At 28.9% G+C, this 18,042-nt stretch overlaps 6 protein-coding genes across 12 annotated transcripts; 3 read left to right on the top strand and 3 right to left on the bottom strand.

Annotated features, from left to right (window-relative positions):
• Positions 1-204: 204 nt before the first annotated feature.
• Positions 205-8,612, bottom strand: LOC132912315 (uncharacterized). Of its 5 annotated transcripts, none has more exons than XM_060969722.1 (5): positions 8,248-8,612; positions 6,263-6,375; positions 3,520-3,557; positions 2,380-2,628; positions 205-780 (listed from the first exon to the last, which is right to left on the bottom strand). In XM_060969722.1, exons 1-5 carry the CDS (start codon positions 8,331-8,333, stop codon positions 664-666), a joined length of 603 nt encoding a protein of 200 aa, XP_060825705.1. In that variant the 5' UTR covers positions 8,334-8,612; the 3' UTR covers positions 205-663. The 5 variants fall into 5 exon arrangements, with proteins under 5 accessions (XP_060825705.1, XP_060825707.1, XP_060825703.1 ...); XM_060969724.1 differs by lacking the exon at positions 8,248-8,612 and adding an exon at positions 7,446-7,787; XM_060969720.1 differs by lacking the exon at positions 8,248-8,612 and adding an exon at positions 6,643-7,008.
• An 86-nt stretch (positions 8,613-8,698) lies between these two features.
• On the top strand, positions 8,699-10,337 carry LOC132912313 (histone RNA hairpin-binding protein). The gene is made up of 3 exons (XM_060969718.1): positions 8,699-9,138; positions 9,223-9,793; positions 9,870-10,337. The coding sequence occupies exons 2-3, from the start codon at positions 9,258-9,260 to the stop codon at positions 10,009-10,011; spliced, it is 678 nt and encodes a 225-aa protein (XP_060825701.1). The 5' UTR covers positions 8,699-9,138; positions 9,223-9,257; the 3' UTR covers positions 10,012-10,337.
• LOC132912305 (uncharacterized) lies at positions 10,182-11,990 on the bottom strand. 3 transcript variants are annotated; one of them, XM_060969696.1, is made up of 4 exons: positions 11,951-11,990; positions 11,483-11,639; positions 10,948-11,224; positions 10,182-10,879 (listed from the first exon to the last, which is right to left on the bottom strand). In XM_060969696.1, exons 2-4 carry the CDS (start codon positions 11,626-11,628, stop codon positions 10,448-10,450), a joined length of 855 nt encoding a protein of 284 aa, XP_060825679.1. In that variant the 5' UTR covers positions 11,629-11,639; positions 11,951-11,990; the 3' UTR covers positions 10,182-10,447. The 3 variants fall into 3 exon arrangements, with proteins under 3 accessions (XP_060825679.1, XP_060825676.1, XP_060825678.1); XM_060969693.1 differs by having other exon boundaries at positions 11,882-11,982; XM_060969695.1 differs by having other exon boundaries at positions 11,903-11,979.
• A 197-nt stretch (positions 11,991-12,187) lies between these two features.
• Positions 12,188-13,844, top strand: LOC132912302 (phosphoglycerate mutase 2). Its single transcript, XM_060969686.1, has 3 exons — positions 12,188-12,396; positions 12,931-13,428; positions 13,506-13,844. The coding sequence occupies exons 1-3, from the start codon at positions 12,297-12,299 to the stop codon at positions 13,670-13,672; spliced, it is 765 nt and encodes a 254-aa protein (XP_060825669.1). The 5' UTR covers positions 12,188-12,296; the 3' UTR covers positions 13,673-13,844.
• A 191-nt stretch (positions 13,845-14,035) lies between these two features.
• LOC132912317 (ras-related protein Rab-24-like) lies at positions 14,036-15,628 on the top strand. Its single transcript, XM_060969725.1, has 4 exons — positions 14,036-14,452; positions 14,825-14,913; positions 14,977-15,251; positions 15,320-15,628. The coding sequence occupies exons 1-4, from the start codon at positions 14,339-14,341 to the stop codon at positions 15,433-15,435; spliced, it is 594 nt and encodes a 197-aa protein (XP_060825708.1). The 5' UTR covers positions 14,036-14,338; the 3' UTR covers positions 15,436-15,628.
• On the bottom strand, positions 15,453-18,005 carry LOC132912307 (mitochondrial S-adenosylmethionine carrier protein-like). Its single transcript, XM_060969699.1, has 6 exons — positions 17,863-18,005; positions 17,238-17,394; positions 17,052-17,161; positions 16,570-16,810; positions 16,348-16,486; positions 15,453-16,269 (listed from the first exon to the last, which is right to left on the bottom strand). Exons 1-6 carry the CDS (start codon positions 17,926-17,928, stop codon positions 16,158-16,160), a joined length of 825 nt encoding a protein of 274 aa, XP_060825682.1. The 5' UTR covers positions 17,929-18,005; the 3' UTR covers positions 15,453-16,157.
• Positions 18,006-18,042: the final 37 nt, after the last annotated feature.

Raw genomic sequence — 18,042 nt, 5'->3', positions numbered from 1 at the left:
AATTTTATGAAGTGCATGAAATACTGCTTTTGACAAACATGAAAAAGTTATGTTATCTTTAAGTTAAATATATTGAAAAATTAGTTTATTTGAACAATGTTAAATTGTTAAAAATATAGTTATATATAATATTAATTATATACCTTAAATCTCATACTACATATTATATTACTATATTTAAAAAAGAGGGTCATAAACTAGAAATTTAATATATGAAATTGTTTTTTATTTTACATATAATAATTTACAAAGTCGAAAATAGTACTCGTTGGTATATATTATTTTCTCGCTTTATAAGCTCTGGCGCATATATTACAAATATATTACAAAAATATGCTAAATAAGCTTTGTACACTTTACAGTGAATAGGAACGTTAAACATTTCAATTAATAATGAGCATGTGTTTTTTTTAACTATCAATCACAAAGTAACTTGAATTATTTACAATTGATATTATGAAAGATTGTAAGAATTTTATCACTATGATAAAATCAATTGAGAAAAAGACACACTTCAAGGAGATTGAAAAATTAAATTACAAGTAAATTAAAAAGATGGCTAAAGCAACTAGAATATAAAAAAATATTAAATTGGTATTAGAATATTTGTCAATGATTGTCCTAGAAGAATGCCATTATGCCATATATGATAAATTTTTCTTATTAATCACTATCTTCAATTTGATTCCTTTTCTTATAGATGTCTTTATCAAAAGCTAGGAATTTTGTTAAACGTGAACCATTATATGGTGTTTCACTTCCTGGTGGATGTAGTCGCATCTAAAACAGACATGCATTTATAAAAATAATATATGTATATAAAAAAAAAAGATTCCAGACTTTTAAATTAATAATTTATCTTTTATCTTTTATAATTTGGTCAAACATCATGAATGAAATACTACCTACCACAATATACATGTTTGATGAAGTCTTCAGGTTTGTTTCATGATTGATGAAGTTCAAGAATGAATTAATATTTTGGTAAATAATTTCAGTTAATTAACAAGTTATATTTTCACAAGTACAGATAAACGTAATTTTGTCACATAGAAGATATAAAAGACATTCCAGATTTTTGTCACAATTATAATTTACATTTTATCATAGAATATCCATCTAACAATTTAGACGTGCACAAATGAATCAAACGAAACAAAATGATGCAAAGTTAGTGTGCATTCGGTTATCAAAGTATCAGCCGTCGAAGCTACATTTAGAGAATTAATGATCAATTTGCCCAACTCCTTTGTTAGTTTTATTAATGTTATTACGGAAAAGATATAACAAATTCCGGTCACCAAGCACGGAAACTACAAACTAGCACCGGTAAGATTGGATCTTACAATAAAAAATAAAAAAAGATGAAGCATTAAATACTTTATATCACTTACAATGAAAATTAAAAAAAAATTATATAAGAAAGTGAATTCACTATAAATATATATTCTAATATTGTCACGTGGTAGGATAACAGTTTAAATGTTAACATGAATAATTTAACTAGTTAATCTACGTTTCCTTCTTAAACTGATCGTATCTATAAACTATTTAATTGGACGTTTGAATTTGGGGAAGAAAAATGTTTTGTAATTATAGGACTGGAGGTTGCAAGCTTGAGCATTAGTGGAGGGACCCATTTGCAAAATTGCACGCATTGCTTGATCGTGCAGCACCAATTTCTCATTTGTCGACGTAGTCATCCACGGTGTTCTCATCTCCCTCTGCTTTGTTTCTGAATCGCTTCTGCAAGAAAACAAAACCGACACCAGTCGCGTTACACGTGATGGACATGATGTTACGTTGATGATGATCGGATGATGCGTGCATCACTAGTAAAACTTAGCTTAGCTTATTTCTTCCGTGTGATTCTCTGAAGTTCAATTGGAAGCATTTTATTTTATTAATTAAATGTAAAATAATTAATAGCCATTCTTTAACATACAAGATAGACATTAGAAATTATAAATTAAACTAAAGAAATAAACTTGAATTTTGAAACAGGCCTAAGTCAAGCCACATTTGAAATGTTTTGGGAAAACTCTGTTGGAACATAAATTGAAAAGTCTATCTGGAAATTTTCGCACGTTAATCTAAGTAATTGTTTCCATTCTCGCGTTTTCGACTTCCAGTTAAACCTCGTTACAAAAAGGTTTAATCGCGTTAACGTAGAACGCGTAAAATGCAGCTGAAGCGCATAAGCTCCTCTTTAACAATTCAATCAAAACATTGCTGTTTCTGTCTTATTCATCTGATTCGTCCCAGCTGGTTGCACTTGAGTACACCTTGTTCTCTGTTCATACGCGTTCCAAGATTTTCCCGAGGTTTGACCGCTTTCGGTGAGAAATTTCGAGGCCCATGACCTCGACGATGACTCACCATAATTCTGTACTTCTCTTTGCACGCGTATTCGGTCTCGTCCACGTCGTTGTAGCAGTCGCTCTTGTAATCGGGTGGGATCGGTTTCCCCTCGAATTGGCAAAGCCTTGACAACGGCTTCGCGTTCACGATCATCTTCTGGAAACCAGTCGGTTTCTGTTGCGGGCAGTAGAACACATCTGGAGTATTTTTGTCGAAAACAATGCTCTTCCGCATCATATCACCAGCCTCCACTGTTAGAAGGATTACCTATTAAGAACAGTTTCTTTATTATTCTAATTGTTCTCTAGTTGAAGAATCTTCAATCTCTTTTTTTAATTTTTAAGTAATTATTTTAATTACTGGAATCATTCATGTAAGCTTTCTTTGCTATCATCTAAGAGTAATTGATATGTTAAATAGCGATCAAGGAACTTATATTTTTAAGTAGTTTCGTAAACGAAAGTCTTACCTATAAACAAAAGTATTTAACAATGATATGTTGTTAAAATTAAAAAAGCATAATATCTTCTAGAAACTTACTTATGTAACAAAATCTGTTATGATATATATTAGGAGTTCTAGTCATTTAAGTAAGTTTCTGAAAAAAATTATGCTTTTCCAAATTATAAAAAGACATTTCAAAATTCTAAGATACATAAATACAATTACATAAACTTCTATATCTCATTTTTAGGCATTTTTACCAAGTATTTTTACTTTACAAGCTAAAGAAACATTCCTGCTTTAAAAAATCGTTACAGTTTATGTCAATCTTCATCTCATTTGATATGATTCATACGTCATTAACTACACTTTCCATTTGTGAAAGGATCGATATTCTTCGACTCCGAGTTCGCGAGTTTTACGCAAGAAAGCAAAGTGCGCAATTTGCGTGCGATTTCTTCTAAAGTTCAAGTAGAGTTATATAGAATCAATAACAAAAGAAGAAAGAAAATGATACAAAAATAATTCGGGATTCTGTCTAAGCCGTTGAACTTAGGCATGAAAAAGTAAAGTATAATCTTTCCTCTCACGATGGACGATTTCTCCAATTCATCGGTCCGCCAGCAACGAATTATGTACAATGCATTCGTGATTAGTTCCGGAAGTATGAAAAGCAGGAAGCATAAGAAACCGTGATATATCTGATATACTTACGGCAAGCATAGCCACCACGCTACAAGCGTATGCGATTCCTGAAAAAAGAAAAAGATGATTTTTAGGAAACGAGAAATGTATGAAAAATAGCAAAAATGATAAAAAAGTTAAAAATAAGGAAATAAAAATATATACGGATCTTGAGAAGATGAAGAAATATATTGTTCCAGAAAAAAGAAAGAAAGTCTGATAATGGGTGTGACTTTTTAAAGAAATGAAATAGTTTGCAATGCCTGAAAGAATTATTATTTTAATAAAATAAATTAACAAGGTGCAATTAATACTTATTAAGGATTATGTGAAATAATAATAAAAATAATATGCGAAATTAACAAGTATATGTAATTTAGAAAAGAGGAGATGAGAGAAAGGAGAACTACTATATATGTAACTCCAAACGAAATGAAGAAATGAAAAAGAGATCGGTTTCATACTTAAAAGGCGGGGCACTATTGGGACAGAGCAAAAAGTTTCATTCTGGGCATGGAAACTTACGCAAGTTGGCTTGTGGACATGCTCCATTATTAAATGAACGTAAACGATAAAAACTGGGCCGCGAAGAAAAGGAGTCAATGCCATGCATGTTCATTATACGCTCGACACGATTTTTCTTCTTTCGATTGAATTTGCTTACGGTATTGTCGTTCGACTTTATTAAATTATTAATTGAATTATTGTAACTCAGGGCTGCAAAAAAATTTCAAAAAGAGATATCTTTTACATTTATATTTTTAAGATTACAACAACAAAGACTAAAAAGAGAGTTGTTTAACAACAAATAGTACTTCAATACCAATAACTTTTCTTTGAATTTTCATACAATGGAAAATAAAAAAGAGAATAAATAAATTATTAATAAAAAAGGAAAGATAGAATAGAAAGGAAGAAAGAACAACCAATTCGTTAGGTAAATATCAAAAGACCAATATGAAAAAAATTCCTTCCAATTCTGTAAAACTCCACTATCCTAAAACCGAAATAGGAAATATTTGTTTATGTTTCAAAAATTTGAAGAAGATAATAAAGAAGAAAAAGAGAGACACTTGTTTCTCAAAGAAACCTCTTCAAGAATACATTTACATAAAGAGCATAATGATATGAATCAAGAAAAATTATAATTGTTCCCTTAAACCGATCTTTGCTTTGGATTTATCTTTAGTTGTACGTGACGAGTGGGAGGATACAGTTGGACAGACATTATTTTTATCCGTTGGATCTACTATCGATCCTAGACAGCATTTAAGTGCATTTCTGCAAGGACGACGAGGTCGGTATGGTTCCGTGTGGTGCATTCGATCGGGTTACTCCTGTTTCAAGATATTAATCTCGTTGAACCGATACCCTCCTGACATTTTGTTGACACCACGCGACACTCGTGAATAGAAATAAGAATGATGAATCAAATTACATCCATCGCCTTGTAATTCATCTTATAAATGATGGCATATTTATAAAAATATTAGAATGACGTTTATGTAAGTCTACAAAGCTAATCTTGGATGAATCGATGTTTCTAGTTATGATGCCTGCAAGTAAAATAAAATTGCGTATATAAAAATGAAAATTATAAAGATTACTTAACACAGAATATTAATTTACTGGAATTCTATTAACTTAATATATTGATATAATAAAACATATTGATTTCCAAACATAAAAATAAGTTAAGCAGGTTATTTATATATAAAAATGTAAGAATTAGAATTAAAGAAGGCATATGTGACTTATCTCCCAAACAGTTAATACCTATTTCCTAATCGTGATGCTATTCTTTTCTAGGTCAATGTTTAACGAGGTGTAAAAGCATAAGAATTGCGAAAGTGATCGCTGACTCATCGTTTGTCAGAAATTAAAGACAACTATTATTGATTACAATTTCTAACGAAAACACGATCCAGAAAGTATAGTCTGGAATCTTCAAAATATGCAACGAAATGCATTTTAATGTAACATTTCCTCCTTGACATTTGTCTATGACATTTAAAATCTAGTTCATTCACCGTAGTAAGCATAAAGTTGCTAATTTGTCCTTCCATTGCATAACATTGTATCTTTACTTTTAACTGATCTTCAGTTACCTTAAATATCGCCTAAATTCTTAGGAAAAATTATATATTTATTTCATAATTAGCTAAAACTAATAATAAGATAATTACCATAACTGTAAAAATCTCAGTATGATGATATTTTTGGTGAACGTAAGACTTAAACGACGTGCCAAAGCCTTTTAAGTAGCGGATACCATACCGATACTGATCAATCACGTGAGTAATTCTTTAATTATTTTGAACGCAACAGTACAATCGTAGATATCTATAGCTTCAGATTTAGTCAGTATTTAAATTCATTGAACTTATAACTATCCTTTGTACGATTAAGACAGAACCATACAATAGATCCAAAAATTAATATTCAAATCCAGCGTTAGCAGATAAATTTTATTATTATAGTTATTATTATAAAATTATTATAAAATTATTGATGATGCGTCAACATGGAAAATACGCAACATTATTGTTATGTCAGCAAAGACGCATAAGCACAGAGTCTAATGTACTCGTATGTCTCATCCTGCATACCTAAACGAAGACGCAAGGCATTACTGCGTGGATTTCACCTTTGATTTACTGCTTTCGCTGCCGAAACAAGCTTCAATACGTTCAGCGTTTCAGAATCGAGCGCGGCAAGCAGCTTTAAGTTTGTCCGTTTCGAATAAGTTGGCGCAAACAGGATTGAAACTTACCCATGCTGGTGAACGTGTTCTGCACGGGAAAGAGCACCTGTTGATCCACGCGAGACGGCGTCTCTTCGTTGACTGAGATTGCACCGGATTCGCGCTCCCCGCAGGCACTCGTACTGAAAGTGAGTGCCGTTACGTTATACAGGATGTACCAAAACCATAGGACTAACAGTATCCACGCAACCTCTCACAGAAAGAGCATAAAGAATAAGATATTTTGAATAAAATATATTCAAAGAAAAACCTTATCTTGGAAAAAATAATCTTCCTTTTACAAGAGAGGTTTAAAATGCAATGACTAATGCCAAGTACTCATTGTTAAGAACATGCTTGTATAGATATATTTTATAATAAACAAATGTATAGAAATGTATATTCGTTACTATGGTACTGTTGTTTGATAGACAATTTCAGAGAATTTGAGGAGGAATGGAGTGGGTGTTAGGTGGGCAGGAGACCTCGTCATTTCCATATTCAGGTTCGATAATGTCATCAGTTTCTGGTGGGCTTCATTCTGAGGATCGAACGTCTTCTAATTAGGAATTCGTAAGAAGTTCGTAGTCGCGCAGAATTTTATTTCACGATCCTTTTAGTATAATATTTGTTCTTTGCGCGTATACAAAATATATCGCATATTTTTCTTTCATACATAGCTTAAAAGTATGAGATATCTCGTACGAAAAGTAAAATTATTATTTCAAATATAATCTTATTAAACTTTATTAAATGGGTACTTAAAATACTGTAAACAAGTTGAAGAAGTTATATATTAGCAGTCTAAAATATGAATAGAACATATTAGATAAATATTCAAATACGTACATATATATATAGTAACATCTGTTATCTTATTTCTTGTTATACCAATTTATCAAAATCAATGTCTGAGAAATCCAGAAACAAAAGTGATTCTTTATACAAATTAGTTTCAATATCAGCTATATTCTATGTTTTAACAGACACTTTTGTATTAATATTATCATTGATCTGCATATTATCTTGTTATTTCTTCTCACTTCTAAATAGAATATATAATCATATTTTTATGATCACAAACAATGTTACTTTCAATATATGTATAAAGAATTCTTATATATATCTTATATATATTATATTTAAAATAAAATATATGTATTATGATGAACATCTATAATATTTATATTAGTAAAAACAAATTAATATATACCAGATACTGAAATGAAAGCTCCTCTATATTTGTATTCTTTTTGAATATCATCCTTTGCATAGGGAACTGTCTGTCTATCTAAGTATTCCCTTTTAGTCTGGAACTTTAAATTACCTCTGGCCTTTTTCCATGCTCAAAATCTTTTGGTGTCTATTTAAAAAAAAATAAGAATATTAAACTGTAAATATTACATATAACATAATACATATAAATGATTCCTTGCTTCACAATATCTCCTTATTTTAATATAAGAAGCAATTGATATTTTTTACCAAGTAACTCTAAGGTGTGATAATATATATACTTGGCTTTTTTGATGTTTGTATTTGAAAATTTCAAATTTAATATCAAATATTATATGTTTGCTCTTAGACTAGTAAATAAATTTCATAATAATCCACAATAATATATTATAAAAATAACTATAGTCTAATAGATGAAACCTTTTCATGGATATCTTTGAGAAAAATTTCACTAATTTTAAGATTAGTTGAAATAGTTCTCTTATCTAAATAATAAAATTATAGAATTAAATTATATATAATAATTTGTATAATGATGTTAAAATAAATATTTACATTGTGATTAATTTAATGTTTTCTGCAGAAATGGTATCTACAATTGCATCTGCTTAAAATTGTAAAATAATATCTGCTTCTGATTAAAATCAAACATCAAAATAATTTGCCTTGTAGAAGGATCAATACTAAAATGAAAACCATATTGTAATGAATATTATAACATGAGTTAAAATAAAGTTTTACTATTTCTACAAGTATAATCATAATATACATAAACATACCCATTCTTTTTCATAAATTCCATTACAACCTCAAGTATTTCAATCCAACTAAAACAATGGATTTTACTTTTTAAAGTCATATACATTTTTACAAAATCGTTTAGAATCTAAAGATCTGTAAATTCTATACATGTTTTGTAATCTTATTGCATTTACCATTTAACCTTAAAAAATGTATAAAAGAATAAAAATTACTATTATTTTTTACATAAATGAAGTCTTAGGTAAAAGAACAGGAAAGAAATAAAATTAACTTGTATATTAAAACCAAGTAAGAAACAGCAATGACAATATATATAAGCATACTTATTCTGTTTTAATTAAAATTTGATTTATACCCTTTTGCGCGCCCATCAAAGATATTTAGGAACCGATGCAGGAATGCGAACTTGGCAAACAAAAAGCGCTAGATTATCGCCGACATCTTGTAATATTCAATTTTACGAAAAGAGTAGGGAGTTTGAAATAAAGAAAATGCGATAGAATCTTAGAGCGATATGCATGGAACGATTATTAAGAAATGAAATTTTGGACGATCGTTGCTCTCGTACTCGTAACATATATGTTCTACAAAGATCAACAACGAAAAAAGTTTCAAATTTTTTAACCTAAGTTGAACTTGAAAAGTTGCTTGAGGTGCGCAAATGTTAGATTATCAGAAAAGGCGCGCATTGCAGAATTCGTAACAATTGTAAGAATGAACTTATTTTATAAATTTGTTTAAAATTAAGTGCAATTTCATCGCGTGTTCGAAACTTCGATGTTTAGTGATCACAAAATAATAATTGTATTTCACGAATTCTTCTATTTAATACGGAAACGCAAAATTAACAATTTCCTTCTATATTCTAATACAAAAGTTGTTTCATTCATTTAGGTTATTCTTGTTAGGTGAGATATTATTTATTTATCGGTTTTTCTCGTCGGTTTAAGGTTAAACTGTTTATTTGGCTTGACGTTAGTTTTGTCTCGTAGATTGTGTTACAAAGCTTTTCTACGATCGAAATAAAATGGAATTAGACATGCATACTTCGTGGACTCAATTAACAGAAGAAGATGATGCTCTTCTTAATGAAGCTATTTGCATGAGTTCACATGAATTGACCAAAATAGTAGACTCTAATAAGGATGCAAAGAGGGACAATGTTTTAGAAACTAATTCTTGTGCAGTTAAGACACATATTAATAGTGAACAGAAAAAGGAAGAAGATATTAGTGCAAATGTAGAAACTGATAACATGCCTAAATTCAGAGAAAATCAAAAAAACAATGCAGTCAGTATAAGTTATGAAGATAATGTAAGGAATAAGCAGCATGATGATGGTTTTCGCAAACGAGCTAGGGAAAATCAAATAAATGATGAGGATGCAAAAGTTTCTCGAACTAGACACAATAGTGATTCAAGTTCTACTACTAATTCTTCGGATAGTAATAAGAAACGGGTAGAATATGAAACAGATCCTAGAGTATTAGCTCGTAGACAAAAAGAAATAGATTATGGAAAAAATACTATTGGATACGATAGATACATACAGGCTGTGCCTAAGTAAGAATATTGTTTATTAAGATATGGTCAGAAATATTTATGTTGAAAACTATTATATTGGTTACACATATTTTAGAGAAAAACGTACAAGAGAGCATCCAAGAACACCACCAAAATATATTAAATATAGTAGAAGAGGATGGGATAGCATGGTAAGGTTGTGGAGGAAACAACTTCATCAGTGGGATCCTCCACAAGATAGCAATAATTCTGATTAAAATAACCTTATGTTACCAACATTTTACTTTATTATGCAAATATATCTTTCTGTGCATCATAGTTCCGCGATTTTTATATCTGTATAAAATTTTATAGAAAGGACAAAATTAGACGAAGTGTAATATAATTCTTGGTACATTCTTACATATGAATATTTACATGTACTTAGAAGGTTCAATTGCAATGCAAAATTGAGAAATAAAAAGTACATATAACTGATAGTCAAAATATACAAGACTTAACATCACTAAATGTGAAGGTTCAAAAATGTGTAAATAGATATTCAAGAAACATTTAGGAATAAAACTCTTTTTAAGAAAAAATACTAGCTTCAAAATTTTTTATGTGTATATTTTACATATATATTCCATACAGAATTAAATATATATTGTCATTATTTACAAATATGCTTTTAAATTTTATATGAATTGAAGGTCACTTGACACTACATCGGGTTTCTAATTGTCTCAAAATAGTATCAAGTTTTTCATTTGTTTTTTGTTCCATTTCATCAATTTTTTTCATTAATCTTCCTTCCATATCTTCAAATTTCTTATCAATATATGTCACGATATCTATATTATTTGACACAGTACTATCCATCGCAGACTGTGCCACTTCTTCTTCATTGTTTTTCTGAACACCTTTATTTTTTGATAAATTCAAAATATTCATGTAACATGATTGAACATCATTCGTAATATTGTTCCCTTCATTGTTAAAACTAAGTTTAGTTAAGAAATTTCTTATTATTTCAGGATTAAATATTTCTGTGGAAAAACTCTTAGGTTCATTAATTGACTCTGTTACATAGAGTTTTATACCATATATCCACATAACTGAATTTTTACTTTTTGTTTTTGTAAACTAAAATAGAAATTTTGAATTAAATATACATTTTTGTAAATTAAATCCACTGTATGTATTCTCTATACCTTAATACTAGCTTCTGTAGCATGTGGAAAAATTGCTGTTTCTGCAAAGTAGACTGAATTGTCTTCAAATTCATCTACAAATTCTGCAAACTTTGTTGTTTCATATTCCCCAAATTGTTTGAAAAATTCTAATACATAAGCTTCAGAAACTACAGCAATCTGAGAAATTCTCTGCCCATTAGTTAATCTTACATCTAGCATACATGGTTCATTGTTGGATTCAATTGGTTGTAAAGATATACATGTATTTAAAGAAACTATATCTTCGAAGTTAGTTCTGTAAAAAAATTCATACTTATTTATAAAAATGTGAATATAAATTAAAATAACAAAGAAATATGACAAGATCTGATAGTAAATTAGCATATTTATAATACTTTATATTTTGCAAGTTTTATATCATTTTAAATACACAAATCTAGTGTATTTATAAGTAATACATAAGTATACAATGTATGTAGAAGAATAAGTGCATATATATAATTATTATATGAAAAAAATTAATATATTTTTAATATGTAAATATCTGGATTACTTCATAAATTCTAGAGACGAAGCTTCTAATGTGAAAGCATCACGAAACTGTTTATTATTGCTGATTTTCCAGTTGCACGAGATTTGTAAATAATTTGTATCTAATGACAAGGAAGAATCATCAACTTGCTGATCTGAAAGTTCCATTATATGCAATCCTTTAAACAGAATGAAAATTCTTTACATAGATTAACATGTATTATCAATCCAACGATAAGAACTTATGTTCGTTATTTTCGTAATGTCATTTTAAATTTGATTTTAAATTCGTATTAGTACACTTCATTTTCATGAAGGTTATATTTATGTTTCACTTCATTCGAACAAAAGATTCTTCTTTTAAAAATCTTGCAATTTATTACTAACGTATAAAAACTTTCAATCAGAAATAATTATTTACTTCATATATTTATTAACTAACACTCAGACTGATCGAGTTTTCATACGTTTTGCAGCTAATATATCGTACAATGAGAACTACTTGCAATGGCGCGAAATGTGTTATTACGTGAATAAATGAATAAGGAACAAAGTCAAAATACCAACGGTTGTAAATATATGTCGCTAGTTTAGTTATATTTTTGAATAGAAAAATTTTTTAGCCGATATAACAAAAGTAAGTGAAAGCATAAACAACAAATGTTAGAATGTACCCATGTAAAATTTTGAATAAAGTGCTTACACGATTAGATGTGACAGGTGGTGGGGGCGGGGGCTTTCGATTAAAGCAGTTGTGCAAAGATATTGAACAGAGTAAATCGCCGTTTACGAATCGTCTTTCGTCTTTACGTGCAGTTAGCTCCTATAATAAAAAAATGTCGAAATATACAATTGTTATGGTACGTCATGGAGAGAGCGAATGGAATAAATTGAATTTATTTTGCGGATGGTATGACGCCGATTTATCCGACAAGGGTAAGTCATTTTTTAAAAGGAAATTCTGAGAATAAACTCCAAGGGCAAAAGGTCAAATATTTCGAATGTGATGTTAACCATGTTTCATTGGTTAAGTTTTTTTATTTTAAAGATGTATATCTATAGAGAACAAGATAAATTAATGAATAAGTGTAATGATTAGGTAGCGGATTTTTATGCAATTATACAAAATCTGGAGATGCAAAAATGCATAGAATGTGTATACAGAAGCATAGGATATACCTACAATAGAATACTCGCTATAATTTTTAATAATTTTTAATAAGTAAAACACCAATTTTATTTAACTTTTATCTCTTTAATTGTGTCCTTAACAATATAAATTTGCATAAAAATTTGCACCTAAATCGTGATAGTGATATTATCACTAAATTACAGCTATTCATGATTTCAATTATGTTATGAATATGTCACATGGTCAAAAAAACAAAATAATCTATAATCTATGTAATGATATGAAATTCATTATTTTCAAAATTATGCTATTGTTTGATATACATATGTTTATTATAGGTAAAACTGAAGCACTTTCAGCTGGAAAAGCAATCAAACAGGCAGGCCTTAAGTTTGATATTGCTCATACGTCATTGTTGACAAGAGCTCAAGAAACTTTGAAATCAATTCTTAAAGAAAGTGGTCAAGAAAACATTCCTGTTCAAAAGACATGGCGTTTAAATGAACGTCATTATGGAGGACTGACTGGTATGAATAAAGCAGAAACTGCTGCTAAGTATGGTGAAGAACAAGTTCAAATTTGGAGAAGATCTTTCGATGTACCTCCTCCACCCATGGAATCAGACCACAAGTATTATGAAACAATAGTAAAAGACCCAAGATATGCAGATGGACCAAAACCAGAAGAATTCCCTAAATTTGAATCTTTAAAATTGACAATTGAGAGGACATTGCCATATTGGAATGATACTATTATTCCACAATTGAAGGAAGGGAAAAGGATTATCATTGCTGCTCATGGAAATAGTTTACGTGGCATAGTTAAACACTTAGATCGTCAGTTATTATTTTCTCAAAGCACAACCAATTCTGTTTATTTATTATATTAATAATCATGTGTTTCTCTTTTTTAGAAATGAGCAATGATCAAATCATGGGATTAAATTTACCAACTGGTATTCCATTTGTCTATGAATTAGATGAAAACTTCAAGCCTGTTGTATCTATGAAATTCTTAGGTGATGAAGAAACTGTAAAAGCTGCAATGGCTGCAGTTGCTGCACAAGGGAAAGCTAAGTAAAATTAAAGAAATTCATTACAGAATTTATATCATTATATACAAACAGAAGATGTTAATTTTTAGTTTTGTCATTGTTGAAGAATTATTTCATTATTGGAAGATACATTTAAATAAAAATGTTTACAACAGAAGAAAAATAGAAAAATAACATAAGTTTTCAGTAATATTACAAGTTTCTATGTGTTGTAATTTATTCAAACAAATATTTATTGAAAATAATTATAAAATAACAAATATAAAGTTATTAAAAGATATTAAATGTAATTATTTGTCCTGGAGATCTTACCTAGTATTAACATAAATATATATAAAATACAAGTTGAATTTAAAGTAGGTATGATCAGATGTGATATGCAATGAGATACTAAAAATATAAAAGCGCCATCTGTGACAAGTAATAAGTAATAAATGCCTAATAGAGTATTTATTTAGTTACGTATTTATATGCAAGTTTACCAGTTTTTCTTGGAATAGACATTGTATTCTTGATGACGTCTTTCGTATCAAAGGGCAGTGTAGTCATCTTCAAATTTATCTTCTGCAAATATTAAACAGTAGATACTCTTTAATACAAAAAATAAACAATTACTCTAACCTAAATGGTACAAAAAGGACTAGTATTTATTTCGTAGCATTATTACATTGAGGAAGTTTCATCATTTAGGGATGAATCGTGTCGATTTCAAAGTGGTTTTATTGGGTAACTCAGCTGTAGGAAAAACGAGTCTTGTCGAACGTTTCGTAAATGAAAGGTTTAATGAAGGTCTATCTTACCAAAACGTAAGTACAATCACATGCAACGTGGTATATTATACATTACTTTATACAATGTAATAAATTAAATAAATGTTCGATATTGTTTTCTTCATCTTTTCTTTAATCATTTAACGTAATATGTACAACAAATAAAAAAAATTTAGTCTGTATATTCAATTTCTCTAGAGATATCAGATATAAAGAACTATTATTCTTGTTTGTCAATTGTACAATTCATATTGGAATGACTTAGGGACTATACTGATTTAGGCTGTCTTGTTCCTCTTAGTCCGCGAAGTGGAAGGAATATTGTAAAATAAAGTTATTAAGATTTGCACTGAGAATCATCTAAGAGATGCGTCACAAAACAAATTAACCCAGTTCCAATTTCCTTAGACTATAGGCGCTGCGTTTGCAGCTAAGCAAATACAAGTCAATGGGAAAAGGCTTATCATGGGGATATGGGATACAGCAGGCAGTGAGAAGTAAGTAGTCTTCAAAAATGAAAAATTCAAGAATGTTGATTGTCATAAATTATATATTTTTAGATATGATGCTATGAGTAGGATATATTACCGTGGTGCGAAGGCTGCTGTTATCTGTTATGATATCACAAATTCAAATACATTTCAAAGAGCAAAATTCTGGATAAGGGAGCTTAGGGAAGTTGAAGAAGGATGTAAAATATACATTTGTGCAACAAAAAATGATATTTTAGAGCATGGTGCAGTTCCATCTCCTAATATAGATGTTGTAGAAACATATACTGCTGGCATTCGAGCTAAATTGTTTATAACATCTAGTAAAACTGGAGAAAATGTTGGTAAGGATATATATTATACACTCTCATTATTGTTATAATGTGTGATATTTATGAAGTCAATTTTGTAGCTGAATTGTTTAATGAAATTGCACAAGATTTTATGTCTGATCCAAATAATGTACAAAAAATTGAAGAGGTAATTGATATAAGTAACGAACCCAAAGTAACATATTGTTGTTACTGAATATAACAAAGTCAGTATTAAAAATTACCATAATTTTCTTATTTATCATATTTTATATTATTTTGTACAAGTGAATATCACGAATATAAATTAATGTGCAGTATATTATAACTCGACACATTATTATATGTAAATGTAAGGAAAATTTTCATGTTTGTTGATTATTTTTAAATATACTTTATATTTTACATTTCTTTGTATTCCTTATTTCTTTCCTGATACGTGCATGCTCACATTCATTTAGATATATTGTAGAATAAAAGTGTGCTTTCTCATTTTTAATTATTACAATTTAAATGCAAAATTTGTGATAAAAAAACTACAGTATGTCTTTCTGTTAATAATTAAAATATAAATGCAATTATATTTTCATTTTGTATTCTTCTATGTCATGAGTAAAATTCAATGTAACATAAATACTCTTTCTCTTTGAAATCTGAAAAGTAATAAGAATAGGTAAAGATAGTAGAAATAGAAAAAGTAATAAAATATATTATAACAAATGCGATGTGATTATAAAAAAAGTTTAAAAAAATTTTCTTATTCATTGATATATTATATTGCTGATGATAGATTAACATGCAATATTTATGATAAAATTACTACCAAATACATACGAAATTAACTTCTATCTCAATTTTCTTTCTATTTTGACTCTATGGTAGTATCATTTGACAAAATATTAACCATGATTTATATTTATAAATGTATCTTTCACAACATTATGGTGGCAAAACCGCAATACAAATTTCTTTAACTTTTTCGTAAACACCAAAAAATACGAATCCGCTAATAGTAAAACCACATACTCTTGGTACAAAGCCTGCAAAAAGTCTGAAAATATTTATCGATTATTGTGTTTGTAGGATAACAAATAGAATTGAATATTTAAGAGACAAGCTTGTTCTGTACCCTTTAAAACCATGATCGTGGTAAACCTTGCTTAACATCGCGGATATTTTTATTTCATCTTTCCCTACCGTCACATTTGACAACATTATTCTAGTTTTTGCAACGTCTAAAGGTGTCGTTAGGGCCGCAGATATAGCAACTGTAAAAATCAATGTTCGTAATAATAAAATATACAAAGTTAATATATGCCCGTGATTTAATTAACTTTTTTTATTTTTCTACCTGACGCCGATCCGCAGATAGCACCCTCCATAGGCGTGCACTCACGTTTCACGTGTTTTTTCCAATAAAGTTTAAAATATTCCCAGAGTGGCATTTGAATTAAACCGAACGGTAAATCTCTAATCACAGTACTTCCGTAACCACGATATAAAGCTCTCAAAGGTAATTTGTGGGCATCGCTTAAAAATGCTTGTCTCCTTTGTTTCACTACTTCTACTGGGACTCGAATAAGACATGCAACCTATTAGTAACATCTCAGCATTACAAAGCTGTTTGTAATTGTAGAATTGTTTAGAGGTAAAAAGGATCGTTTATACATTGTATATCGATTATATTAGGGGTGTGCAAGTATTCGAAATCGTGAGCGTGACCTGATCCAAACCTGAAATACCGAGTACCCACACACCCTTAAATTGTATATATTGATTATTATTATTATTATTGTTATTATTTACATATAACATTAATAAGATATAAATTACCATTTCTCCGACTGACGCGGCAGTCATATGTATAAACACGTGATATTGTTCAGGTATTTGAGGTTGAAACATTATTTTTAAAGTTTCATAAGTTATAAAAAATAACGAAGCTGCAAGGAATATTTTTATCAACATTATTTTTATTTTTAAAATGTATTAAAGGATAAATTGTTATCTTAAGTTTACCTGATGGTGCGGATCCTATCATTACGGGGCCTAAACCCTTATACAATTGTCTAAAACCACCAGATTTTAAGAAACCATGTTGACTTTGTAATCGCGTTTTAAGAGTATCCAAAGGAAATGATATAAAATCGCACATGGTTCCTGCGAGAGCACCTGACTATCGTCGATTAAATATTATTTTTCTTACAATTGCATGTGTTGATGTTGACTTAAAAGTCTGACTGTTCTTAGATTATATATAGTGAATATACAATATATATATTAAAAATATGTATATCATAAAAATATAACTTTTAGTTGCAAAAATATCCATGAATTGTTAACCGTAAATTCATAAATAAATGTTATAAAATAATATTATATACGTTAATTTTTAAGAAAATATAATTTCTGTTTTTAAAAATTGGCGCTATTTACTATATTTGTTATTTTTAAGTAAATAAACTATAAAAACTTTTTTAAAAAGATTGCAAGGATATTAACATTAATTCAAATTTATATAAAATTATTATCAAGTAAGTTTTATAATTTTTTATAATAATGTAAAGAATTGCCACGTGTATTAATGATAATAGAGGCATGCATGTTATTTGATCATATACTCATTACACAATAATTTACTTACGATTAACGAAGTAATGAAAACGTGTTTCGCACCTGTGGTGGCTGCTGAATTACTTTCTTGTAACATTTTCGATTAGTATAATTTTTGATTTTCTTTACTGTATTAACATTATCGAACAGAGATAGTAAAATTTAAAAAAATAATTAAATATTTAATATTATTATGTTTCGTTTCGTTTAA

Source organism: Bombus pascuorum, chromosome 11, assembly GCF_905332965.1.
Source record: "Bombus pascuorum chromosome 11, iyBomPasc1.1, whole genome shotgun sequence".
Classification (NCBI taxonomy): Eukaryota; Metazoa; Arthropoda; class Insecta; order Hymenoptera; family Apidae; genus Bombus; species Bombus pascuorum.
Note: the sequence above shows the minus strand (reverse complement) of the source record. Positions and strands in the feature narration are given on the sequence as shown.